The sequence below is a fragment of the Ammospiza caudacuta genome, chromosome 3, assembly GCF_027887145.1.
Source record: "Ammospiza caudacuta isolate bAmmCau1 chromosome 3, bAmmCau1.pri, whole genome shotgun sequence".
In the NCBI taxonomy this organism is placed as follows: Eukaryota; Metazoa; Chordata; class Aves; order Passeriformes; family Passerellidae; genus Ammospiza; species Ammospiza caudacuta.
In genome coordinates this window covers 31695327-31708835 of record NC_080595.1, presented here as the reverse complement: position 1 = coordinate 31708835, position 13509 = coordinate 31695327, and the positions used below count along the sequence as shown (strand labels likewise).

The 13509-nt window shown below is 37.5% G+C and overlaps 1 protein-coding gene across 2 annotated transcripts in view; it reads left to right on the top strand.

The window, feature by feature from the left end:
- The window catches only part of BABAM2 (BRISC and BRCA1 A complex member 2), a 161770-nt gene that overhangs the window by 129177 nt on the left and 19084 nt on the right, over nucleotides 1–13509 (top strand). For both annotated transcript variants that reach the window (XM_058800994.1, XM_058800993.1), the window contains exon 11: nucleotides 12568–12721. In XM_058800994.1, coding sequence (XP_058656977.1) covers nucleotides 12568–12721 — 154 coding nt within the window. The remainder of the gene's footprint in view (nucleotides 1–12567; nucleotides 12722–13509) is intronic.

Here is a 13509-nt window from a genome sequence, read left to right as displayed (position 1 = left end):
ATGAAAGGCACCATATTTATTGGCATCTAAATTTTGGTAAAATTTTAGGTTTGAAGTTGCAATTTAGATGAGATTTATAAACACTAACATGAATTGTATTTCCTTTAGAAGATGGGTTCAGAGGTTTCCAAAATAACTTTGGCATTGTTTTGCAACTGTTTGCATTGGGAGTTACAAACTTGTTTGGACACTACGAAGCAAAAAACAGAATAAGTTGAAATTATTCAGAATAGTTTTATTGAGTAAAGTGAGTTAAAGAGGAGAGGAACAGAAAAATAGTTCTGAATTTCTGAAGCCAAATAACCTTAGAACAACATCATATGCTAAAAAAAAAAAAAAAAAAAGACTGGTGCTGTAGTTATAGAATGAAGACCAGAGTCTACACGTTCTGCCTTAAAACACCGAGGAGCTACCTAGCTGCAGACTTAATCATTATACTAATGAAGCTGCTGGAGTTATTATATTAGATCAAAGACTAGTCCAAGGAACTGTTTCTTTAGTGGTTTAGGTTTCAGAATTAATCAAGTGCTTTCAATTATAAGACAGAAGAAATAAACATTTTGAGAAGTTCATGCATCCACATGGGAAAGGAAATCGTTAATCAGGCTTACTGCTTTTGATACTGATAATGTTTATGAGTAAGTCCCAGTATGAAGCTTTGTAAGTAAACTTCAGTAGACTGCTCACTTTTCAATAGACTTTCTCTTCTTGTTTATAAATCAGCTATGATTAGTTTTTGGAGACAGGTATTTCCTTGTATTCTTGTTCTTGTATACAGTTTATATATTTATACCATATATAAATTATAGTATCATTTGTGTTGGAAAAGACCTTTAAGGTCAAGTCTGGCCATTGATGAAATAACCAATCAATATTAGATGAAGACATAAGTTACATTATCTGTGCATAATTAAGAATTAAGTAGCATTATTGTTATAAATACAAGAGTAGAGCTCTGAAGCAACCTGTATTTGGGCTTTTCAAAGATTAATTTTTATCTTGCAAGATCTTTAGGTTATCAGCACTAAAGAGATGGACAGAAGCTGGACCAGTATGCAGTAGCAAATGAAACACTGCTTGTGTTAGTGGTTGTTTAAGATGTCTTGAAAAGGACAAACATTAAACTAAAAAGGATTGGTTTCACTGAACAATATTTTAGGGGGTAGAGAATGTTGAAGGCTGGCAGCATTTATATTTCCAGTTTGTTTGGGATCTCAGTCAGTGTGAAGTTGGTTGGGAATATTTGCTGGAAATGACCTTGGCTGACTGTAAGGGCTTTCAGTTTCTGTGTGGATAATGCCACTGAGCCAGGAGTTCCAAAGTGCTGGTCATGTAAAAGCTTGAGTTTAAATGGTGATTTTTCTTGCTGTGGGAATGCCAACATAAGTAGCTTTTTGTCTGCCCTTTAACTTGTCTGTGCAGTTAGGTGGTTGTCTGTGGCAGAGGATAGATCAGAAACAGCATCCCAGCAAGAAGAAAGTTTTGAAACAAGAGAGAGCAAGCAAGCAAGGGGCCTAAAGCATTAGTTGGCTAAAGGGAGACTATACCTTATGAGTGTCAGGCTTTGGGTAGGCACCTGCTTCTGGATTCAGGGGCTTTTGGTGGATGTTACCAAGACCAGCTTCTGATGCATTCTTGTTTGAATATTGCTGTCTGCACACATTTGTCAGTCTTTTGAAGAAAAGTTACGAGTATAAAGTACAAAACCTTGTCTGCCTGAGCCATGTCCTAAAAAAATAGGCTAAGTAATGAGTGGAATATTTACATTAGATTGTTTCTGTGAGTTTTTATCTAATGAAGTGTTTTAGCTTTCTTATATAATGCTGTTATTTTATTGTTCTCATTGTTTCTTAAATTAAAATGAGAATTTATGACTCTGAAAACTAAAGAAGGTAAAAAGAGAACATCACCATGTGAATAATAGGGAGGTATCTGGTCCTCTCAGGAAAGCAGGATAGTTCTGCAGAAATGCCAAGCATAATGAAATAAATGTTTCAGGAGTCTAGAATGAGAAGTTCAATGCTCATCAAAACAATCTGTAAATATTGTATAAGACTGTCTTTTCATTCTTAAAAGAGAAACTGTAGATTAACAAAGCCCCAGTGATTTAAAAGTGGCTAGTGAAAATCAAATTTGGATCTTATGCTTGGGAATAAATGTCTTTCTTTTTGGTAGTCTTCTCCTCTGACTCAGTATTTTAGTTGGTTCTATGTATTTCTTTGATTTTTGTCTTGAGAGTTTCTGTAAGCATGTTCTGCTTACAGCAAAATATACTGTGAACTGACGAGGTTTCTTCAAAATTTTGTACATTGTTCCAGTCCCTCAGAACAAAGCATTCCCTGGGCCTCCTCCTGTGTAGTGAGGTGTCTCTTGCTTACTGAAGTCAGTGAAAACTGCAGGCACACTGCAGTGCTGTGGACAGGCAGTGTGATGGAAAAGTAGCCTGAGTCACAGGCACACTAAACTAGGCATGGGCTCAGGCAGGGGCTAATCACAGGACTCAATTGTAGCATTTGGAAAATTAATGAGTCTTTTGCTGATCATTTTTCTCCATGGTGTACTTTTTTCCTTTTTTTCTAAGGGATACTGCCAAGTAGATTTAGTTTGAAATTTTTATTGAAAGCTGGTAATTTTATTTTAGACATTAAGAGTGCTTTAAACATTTTGTTCCTTTGATTCCACCTTGGCTATTTACTTGTATGTGAGCCAAATGAGACTTTTTTTAATATAGGTATTCATAATGGATGCAAGTGAACTGAAAAATAATTTTCTTTTCCTCTTTTTCTGTTTCTCTAGGTTCATTTTGTTTTCATGTCACTCAGAATAAGCTAGTTGTAGGTTCCTATTTGTAATTACAGAAAAAGGGAGAATGGACAGCAGAAAGCTCATAAAACTTGGTATGGACAGCAACAAACAGGAAGCAACAGTTGTGATACTAATTAATAGGAATAAAATCTTATTCCTGTCTTATAGATGGCCTGATGTGGGTGGACTGGCAAGGTATTTTAAAATGTCATTTTGCTGTGGATATTACTTTTTTAATTTCTGAGAAACACGTGTGTTTGCCACACTTTTATAACTGTAGTGTATTGCTGCAGACATTAATTGACATTCTTCCAGCAACTACAAGCACTTTAACAAATGGACTGAAAGGTTTTGTAATAACTTCTTACAAAATTGCACTTTTCAGAAAAGTGAACTGTTGATTCTTTTTATTTTTTTATATATATCTAGAGTATGACTACTGTGTGCCCAAGTATATGACAGATAACTGAAATTCTCAGGAAAGGTACCCGCCATGGAAAAAGGGTATAATCCTATTTTATCCACTCAGTTTTTGAAAAGAAATAATTAGGTCACAAAAAGTAATTGATGGGGCAGGATTGAGTACAGGTTGTGGTGCTTATTCGTCTTAGTCCATATCTGGTTTGTGTTACATGCTTTGGTAACTCACAGATAGTTTTTCTCTAAGATGAGAACTGCTTTAAAGGTGTGAGATACACCAAGTTCAAAATTGCTCATAATAGCAAGTAGGAAGCAAATATCTTGTTTTCAGTCCAGAAAGAGTTGATGAGCAGGGGTTTCATGGATGAGTCCTGGGTTCAATACCACATAATGCTTTCAGAAATGAAACACAACACTACAGAATTATTACAGATATGAAATTTCTAGAAATATGAGGTGCATCAAGATAAGAAACATTTTCTGAAACATTCTTCCCTCTCTTTCCTCCTTCTATGCAATGACAGTCGCTTTGTCACCAAAATAAATTTTTTCTAAGAATCTATATGTGACAGCAGTAGCACACAGAGGCAAGTGCTGAATGCCTTTTAGGAAATAGAAATATAATTCATTTTGGAATAATAGGGAATACACCTTAGTTTAGAGATGGAACTGGTCACAAAGTTGCATAAATTTCAAAATGGGAGAAGGAGGGAGGGCTTAAGCTGCTTTTCTGTCTCCTTTGTCAGCACTCCCCCTGCCTCATTCAGCAGCAGTCTGATCTTTTCCCTAGTCATACTTCTGCTGTTGCTGTAGCAGCCCATCTTGTTGTCCTTAACTCACATTGCCAGATTCAATTGTAGGTCAGCTCTGATGTTCCCAGTCCTGTTTCTGCATGCTCAGGGAGTGTCCACATCTCCTGTGATTCCTTTTTATGCCTGAGTTTTATCAGTTCCTTGCTCATCCATGTAAGCCTCCTGCTGGTAGTGTTCGCCCTTCTGCTCACTAGGATGGACTGCTCTTGAGTTTGGAGGTCATCAGGGACCCATCTTCTCACCAGGACCATTATCCCATAGGAGTCTTCCATGGGAGGAGCAAGATCCCTGAACAGCCTGAAGTCTGGTCCCTGAAGCTTAGGGGTGTGATCCTGATGTTGGTCTTGCATCATCCTGAAATGGTGATTCACAAAATGCACCAGAAATGGCTGGTGGTCTAGAAAGCGTGTCATAAAAGAGTGTGTTCCACAAAGTACTTCTTTAGGTCAAAAAGCAATAGAAAGATAAGCTTTTAGTACTGTGTAAGGTGGCTTGAAGAGCAAAAGTGGTAATTGTGATGTTCAGGAGTGGGAAGATGCAGTGGGCCTGTGCTGCAGTTAAAAATACCTGAAGTGGCTTAGTTGGCTGTGTGGGCCAGATGGGATTACACTGGCTTGGGTTTTGAAAGCTGCAAGCACCAAAGGTTGGAAGAACAGGATAGCAGGTGTGGCAGCAGAGAGTCCTCTTGACCTCCAGGATAATGTCACACTCACCACAGATGAGAGTGAAGTGAAAGAATTTTCTTTCAAATCTCAGGAAGTGTTTAAAACAGAAAAAAAAAGCAACTTATTTGCAAGCCTCATAATCTTAATAAAATATTGATGAGATAAGACAATGGTTTTGCACATCTGCTTTTCAGGTAAAAGCATGGTTTAGAAGTCTTCCTGTCCAGTTGGAAAGTAACAGAAAACTTCTCAGCATCTGTCAGTGTATCTCTGCTCAAAAAGCAGAGGAGTATTTTTTGCAGTGATCCTGCCTGTGCCAAGGAAGGGCATGGCTTGCTTTTTACACCCATAACAACTGCAACTGTATTTAAGTTTCAAGCTTCAAACAATTCAGATGGAGAAGAGACAGCTTTTAGTCACATCAATCTCATCAGCACTTCCAGAAGTTACTATAGAAACTGTAACAGCAGAAACAATAAAAGGAAATAAAAACGGAAGCAGGAGGGAATTAAGATCTTGCAGAATTTGAAGTAAAAATAAAACAAAATACAAGTAAGTAGCTGAAGCTGGTAATAAGAAGCCTTTTACTTAATTAAGACATATGATTACAGAAATTAGAGAAGGAAAAGATCTGTAAGGCCATTATGCTGTTTCTTTTGGGTCAATATAGGATTGTAAAATAATCCACAGGAGGCAGTCCAGTCTTGCTGTCCAGTAAGAGAAATTCAATAAGAGTATGACATAGGTGGGGTGGGCAGTGACACTCAAAAGCAAGAAGCTTTTATAAAGCTGTTTTCAGATTAAGGTATAGCTGTGTTGCATGGTGTTGGACCACATAGCTGGAAACTGCTTGAAGAATATCTTGATTTGATCTGTTACTTAGTTCCTCTGTAAAACTAAACCAATAGTTAGATACTCTGTCTGCAGCACATGACTGTAACTTCAGTCATTCAAAATATTTTTATCACTTTTATTAAAAATGCTGGTTTGAATGAAGGATGGAATACTTTAAAAAAGTTGCAGGTTATAATAAAGACATGAGATATTTTTACAACCATATAATATGCTTATGTTGAAAGAAAATCAAAGCAATTGTAGTCATAAATCTAGTTGCCACTGGTGCCTAGATTCTATTATAGTTCCCACTATCAGTGCAAGGAGAACCACAAGGTGGATGCAGAAATGTCATGCAGCCCTCCTCAGATAAAAATTTTATTTTACATTATATTCAAAGAGACCCAAACAGGCAAAACCAACTAACAAACCAAAACAAAGAAAGCTAATTAAACAAATCTACTCTGTAATGTGTCAGAATAGTTTAATCCATCACAATTCATTGTTTCCATTTTGCCTACAGTGGTTTGTCTTTTATTGTTTAGTATTGTTAATAAACTAGTATTCTGTTAATAAACTAGTTGTTCCTCTTTTTTTGGAGTATTTACTTGTATTTCTGTAGTATTTATTTGAAAGTATTTTGTACATAAGTCATCTTACTCATTTACTATACAAGTGTTGACTTTGCCAATGGGGTGGATATTTCCCGTAGCAAGTGCAGACCTAATTATTTCAAAACCAGCTGTGATTACCAACACACCCAGAATGCCATAAGTGTCTCAGCTAAAATTCCATAAACAGCTTTTCCTTTCAGATTTGAAATTTTGAAATGTTGATTTCAAAATAGCATCTTCCTACAAAAAAAAACTGGTTTTCTCCAGAAGGGATGTCAGCCCTAATAATATTTAACAAATTCAAATTCCTGTGACTGTGCTCTGTTAACCTAAAGTCCCACAGTAATGCCATTGATATGTTATTTGTCATCCTTGCTTTCTCATTCCTGCAAGAATAAATCATCACACACCAAAGCAGGATAGCTGTGGCATTCAGTAATTTTTGTGTATTTTAAGCCAAGTTTCCCCTTTCATTTTTTGCCAGTAGAATGTAGGCCAAAGGCCTTCAGCACACACGAGTGCAGGAAAGGTTCACTAGGGAAAGCAGCCTGAAATCCTGCCCTGAGGAGCTTTTTGCTAGACACTACAGCCCCCAGAATGCTTGTGGCTAAATCTCTTCGGGCTTCTCCGTAGGAACCATGATCAATATGAATCCTGAAAGGCCTTCTGCACTGGAATTTTTATCTAAAAACTGAAGAAAACTCTTTTTCCTTGAAGTTTGGTAAAGACTTTTTACCCATTCTACAGAATCACCTGTCTCATAGTAGAAGTCATGTCAAAAAATCTAGTATAATTTTTTTTTTAAAACAGGGCTTGAGAGATGTGTAAGTGATATAGTATATGTATTGCCATGGAGTTGCGCTGAAAATTCACATGGGTCTTATCCATATCATCCCAGGAAAACTGCAGAGCTCCGAGTTCAAGGAGCTTTTCAGTTTGAGGCCATGCATTCAAATCCACTGTTTTTCCCGACAGTGTGAGCTCAACTGCAAGTAAGGCAGAGAGAATGTGAAATTCAGTGAACCAAAAAAAGAACAGGCAGAAAGATGATGAATATGTACTAATAAGAGACAGAAATGCAGTTCTGGAGCCTGGAATATGTGTTTCCTGTTTCCATTACTTACTTCATCAGAAGTACTTGAGTGCAGAGGCAGTCTCTCGCCAAAGCTGGATGATAAGTAAGGAGTGAGTCAGGGAAGTTTGGGAAGAGAACAGCTAGTATCAGGCTGAGAGTCTTCAGCATTCTCTGGAGACTTGAGACTTGGCATATCCTTCTTGGTTTTCTGGTGAAATAATTGTAACAAAACCTCTCACATGTCCAGTAATCATGGATTCTGAAGTATGTACTATGGCTGTCAGCATTGGAAGGACTTGTGTTTGGCTATATAAAGTATTTTCTACTAGTAAGTCTCAGAAGAATTGCATCCCACAGGCTGGCACTTAGCATCAGCAGGCAGATTGACTCTTCTTTCCTTGTTCCTTCATTCCTGATCTGGAATCCCTAAAGAACCTCTCAACTCATGAATGTGCTGTGAAACTTTTTTTTAAGTATTTTATGTAGCTAACATCATTCTTATTATTATTAGAATCATCACATTGAAAAGCTCATGCAGAAATGAGCACGTTTAATTGAAGCAAGACTTCAGTGTTTGCAGTAAAGAAATGCAGAGGGGAGAAGCCAGAACAGTGTCTCCTTTGGCCAGCTCTGTGCAGCCTAGGACTGTTTAGAACTGGAAACCACAATGTGTTATTTTCTATTTGAAGGCAGCTCCATAAAGCACGTACAGATTGAACTAAGGTTGTGCAGGCCATAAAATCTTGTCAAAGTAGAAATCTCAACAGTAAAATATCCAGATCACTCAGTGTTCATGAGTGCAAAACAAATTTCAGGTGCAATAAACTGCTGCAGAATCAAGCATCCCAAAGGTTAGTAAGATAACCAGTATGGCAGCATCCAAGGATTTAAATGAATTCAGTGAGTAAATGCTGGCTTTTGTGAAGACCATTACCTGGATTTATCCAGTGCCACATGAAGGATAAATAAACCTTTTCCCTAGAACGAGGGAACAGTATATGGAAATTTTTTTAAATGTTACTGTCTAAGTGCTTTGAAATATATTAATGGTCACCAAGCATTTCCAAGCGTGGTTGTGTTCTTCCATCTCTTTTCTCCAGTGCTTAAAGGTGGAAAAGAGGGCACTGTGGTAAACCTGCTCTTTTCTTCTCAGCATATTTCCTTCAGAAAACCTGTAGCAGCACTGGTACATGCTTTATTCCTTCCATATTTCATATCCTGTTGAACAAGTCATCAAATTAGATGCTGAAGATACTATTTTAAAGTTATTAGGATAGTCAAAATCAACTTTGTAGTTGTTGACATAAGCTTAACAAACTAGGTAACCTGTTCCAGGCCTCAGATTGCTTTTTTTGAAGAAAATAAGCAATTCAACCTTACAGATGCATTGCACAGTTTGTTAGCTATTAGTAAACCAAGATTTTGGCTTTAAGATAACTATGTTTTGAATATATGTACACATTAAATACTAAGTCAAGAGAAGGAAATTTGTATGTTACTTCTAGATAGTTTCTTATGTTTCAAAAAGAGAGCAACTTCAACTATTTATAAACTGTAATTAAGTTTCTTTACAACATGACTCATTCTCAACAAGCAAGTCCTTTTTCTTTTGCTTTCTTATGAACTGTGTGGGAAAATTAGGGTTCAATCAGTGAAGAATTTACTCAATGCTTAATTACCCATAAACAGCCCTCCAAGTTCTGCTCATGTAGTGCTTGCATAAAGACATTATTTTCCCCACTCTATGGCTGTCTAAAATTTGACTTCTAAAGAATGATCTGTAAATTGTAATGTAGGAGAAAGCAGTGTTTTACTGGATTCCTTCTCCAGTCTGCTTCTTTAAGTTCCTCTTAGATTAACAGTATGATGCTTAGGAGAGCCAAAGTAAGAAATCATCAGATTTAAATTACTTTGAGCATGGAACTAAATTAGAAAGCTTTACTTTCCTGAATGAGCTAATTGTTTAAATTTTCCAAAGGAAATGTTTCTATTTCTGCGAGAGAAGGGGTAAATGGGACTTCCTCTGACATAATTTTCATTTTAAATCTTGAGTTTGACAGCAGCATTTTTACCTTCATAACCAAATATTACTGCTTAACTGCATGACTTGTATAAGCTTGCTAGTTGAAATGACTCACTTACGCAGATGAAGTTATTTTTAGGGAGATAATTTGCACTGTTTAGAAGAGAGGAAAAAAGGGAGAGAGAGTCCTACTAAGAGCTAGATCTCTCATTATAGTTTACAGAGCTCATGAACCCAGCATCCAAGCAAAAGATGACTAAGCAAGGGGTCTATTGGTACTTTCAGGAATTTACAGACATGAGTCATCTGCTTATTTTCTGCAGACATATCACCAGGGTACTTTGTGAGTCAGCTGTTATTTGGGAATAGTACTTGTATTCAACAGGAATACGTTTTTGTAGTTCTTAGGTAACTAGCATGCCAAACCAACACAGGCTTTTACAGTTTGCCTAGTTCAGGTGTTAATTTACAAAACGGATGCCTTGTTTACAAAACTGATGAGTTGTTCTTAACTGTGATGCATTTTTCATGGCAAAGTGTGAATGGTTGTCTTGCATGTAATTACAGTAACACCTTTGTCATCTTAGATATTGCATGAAGGCAGATCTGATTTTTTATTAATGTACAGATTGAGAGTCAGACTGCCTACACATGACCAGGTAAAAAGAAACATTTTCTTTAGCAAGCCATATTATGATTATGAGCAGAATTTGACCTTTTATGTCCAACACACCTTGCCAGCGTTAATTACCAGTGGTATTTGCTTATTTTTTCATTCTGTGTGCTACCAGTGGCAATGCACAGGCCTCCACTGGGACGGAAGCAAGTTCTTGCCTTCCTTTCCTAGTGCTGAAATAATAGCTGGCTACCTTGAGATATGTATAACACTTTAAACTCAAGGCTATTTCCTGTTTACTGGCCTTTTAGGTGTGGTTGTGTTCCAGAATTAGGGACAGGTTTTTTTACTTGGTCTGGACTCATCCACACCTTGTATTAAGTGAAACACTTGGGTTAGAAAAGTGGAAGTTTGGCAATTTCAGGTGAAGGGTGTTATTATAAATCAAAGGTAGTTTAAATTTTTCAAAACTCTACTTGCAGTTCAGGGTATTGCTGCTGCTGTCCAGATGTGGGATGCACAGTTTTGATTCTAGTTTGATTTTCTGATTTATGTGATCAGTTTATAATGTAAGTAATTCCTGAAAATTCCTATACAGATTTTGGTTAATAGAATATATTTTGGTGGTACCTTGTCATGACAAATGCAGGTGTCCCTGTAGTGAGAGCACTGCCTTGATTATCCATTATAAACAGCATTTCTAGTGCTGGGTACTTTGCCCTGAGAGCCCACCTTTAGTTGTAGGTAACAGGGGAAAAAAACTATTGCTCCTTGCATGTGTTATGTAGATGGCAATTTTGAAGGGAAAGTTAATGGAGTTAGAAATTCTTAACTAAAAGGTCGAGTGCAAGGACTGAATTATTGTTTGAATGCTTTGCTAAAGTTTGTTATTCCTCTCGCACAAATAAGTGATAAAATACAAAAGTATACAAACTTGGTTTCTCTTAAGGAGTTGGTACTTAAGAATGAAAAAGATACACTAGAGAAACAGTTTAAGCACTCAGAGCTGAAGTATTATAAGATTAAAATAGAGAATCAGTGTTCTTGATTCTTTTCCATGGTGGAGTCCTTCAGAGACCAAGGCACACACATTATTTGTGAGGGGAGGAGACAGCGTGCTTGCTGATAAATGGCCAGGTCACACCAATGTTGTTCAGGGCTGTTATTTAGTAATCACATTATAAAGAGGAATTCAACAGAGCAGTCTTTGAATCTAACCTTTGTTGAAGCAGTGATCTGCCCTCGAATTAGCAGAACTCTGCCCATGTCATTAGTGCTTAAATATCTGCTGGAAGCTGCTGTGTGGGCTGAGTCACCCGGGCTCCGGGAGTTGTCACGTGTGGCTCAGACACTGGGTCATGAACTGAGCCAGCACTGTCCTCCACACGAGCATTTGTTGTATTTTGGGACCATGGCTGCAAAGCACACAATTTAATTTAATGTGCTTCATGGCTGTAAATGCTTCTATTCCTAGGGCTTGGAGGGTCCTTTAGAGCAAACGGAGATAGGGTGTAGCTGGTGCACATCTGAGTATTTAGATGTGATTAGATAAACGGAAAAATGAAGGAACTAGCAGGATGATACCATGGAATTTGGAAAATAAAACCTGTCTTACACTGATTCCTCAGTCTGCTAGCAGAGATTTTGCAGGAGGTGCTGGAATCTCTGCAAGTATTTAAAATACAATTCCATTGCAGTGTTCTTTCACTGTACAGAATATTAAAAATGTGATTTGAAGGATACCAAAAAGTATGGTTTTAGGTGCTTTATAAAGGAAGCCTACCCCTTTAAAGACATTACTGTTCTTCTGTTAATTTGGGTGTTAGATTAGATATTTAATATCAGTAATTCAGGTCTGTTGTCCTAACTCAGTTTAACTACAGATTTCTGAAGCCTCCTGAAATAAGAAGTAGACCAAGAAAATACAAACCATAATTGTAACAATGAAAAAGTTAGGTTGAAAACTAGTTCTGACAAAGAAAACATACACAGTTTCTAACTGTTGTAGACTATTTTATTGTTCACCAGACCTAGCTGATCATGAGACAGTGATAGGCAAAGGGAACTAAGAGGTTCTGATTTTTATTTTTAGGGTGATATTTTGGGTAATAATGACTTTGTGGTGTTTTTAGTTTCGTGGATGTTTTCTTGTCTAGCAAATGACAGCAAGCTGAAATCTTTTCCAGCTCATATGACTGAATCTTTCTACATTCTATATCAACTCATTTGGCTGCTTTAGGACACAGATAGCTGTAAAATGAGGATGATAATGTTTTTGATGTCCATGAGGACACTAAAATATATTGGTTAAAGCAAATAAATTTGGTTTTTTAATGGAAAGCAAAACAGAATGTATTTTGTGAATTTTTGAAAGGGAAGATTTCACTATAAAAGTAGGGGTTTTTTAAAATAACTGAATAACCCTGGTGAAGATTTTATGATTAACATAGCAATGCACTAGCTAAACTTTTTTTAAATCATGTACTTTACAGAAGTGTTTTGGTAAAGCAAAGTGTCTCATACAGCAATAGGTTGGAATCATTACTTATAAGAAATGCAGAAGGATGTTTTATAACTAACCATCAGTTTCTCCTTTTCTGACACCTTTAAACCAATAGAATGGTCTGATATATTCCCACTAAGCAAAAAGGAAAAAATACACTAGCATATTTTTATAACTCTTTTTTTCCTTTTGAATTGCAGTTGACCTACCCCTCTACTTTCCTCGAGACCAACCAACCCTAACATTTCAGTCTGTCTACCACTTCACTAACAGTGGCCAGCTGTACTCCCAGGCCCAGAAGAATTACCCATACAGCCCCAGATGGGATGGCAATGAAATGGCCAAGAGAGCAAAGTAAGTCAGATTGCTGTTTCCTACTAAGCATTCCATTTGTTTTGTGGTCTTTGGTGGATAGAAATTTCATGGATGTAACTGCATTTTGAGGGTTACAAAAGCTGAAGCTGTTCTTGTTCTCATACAGTCCTGGTGTTCCTGTAGAGGAGTGTAGACAGATACTAATCATGCTTATGGCTTTAGTGCCAGAGGACTGAACAAAAGAAGGCTCTTTCTGCCAGGCTTTGTATGACACAGAGTGGTGACAGTCTCTACTCCAGAGAACTTCCCTCCTAAGTAGATGAGATAGCCCCCAGCAGGAGTAACCTGCATGGTAGCAGTCAGTCAAGGTATCTCCCTGGGGTTGTGTTGAGGGGACCCTGAAGGGAAGCATGTGAGATGGAGAGAGCAAGGAAGAAAAACCTGAAAGATCTGGAATTAGGCTGTAATGAAAAGGCACGGAAGAACAGGAGGAGGTAGAGCAAACCACCATTCCAGCACAGGAGGCAGCCCTATCAGATCTTGAGAAAGTTATCTGAAAATCTGAATGTGTCTTGCTTTATTGCCTTTTTGTTGGATGGAAACAGAGAATCGCTGTCTCCTTCCTCTGCATTTTTTCTGCAAGCCCTCATTTTGGGCTGAGGAGAGATCACTTCAGTCTGTGTACCCCTTTAGTTAATGGTGACAGGGCAGCCTCAAAGAGGTTCTGTTACAAGGGCAAGCTGCCAGAGGCAGTGGTGTCCCCAGATCTAGATATTATCCCTGTCTTCTCATGAAGCAGAACAGATTTTACCTGAATGGGGAAGTTA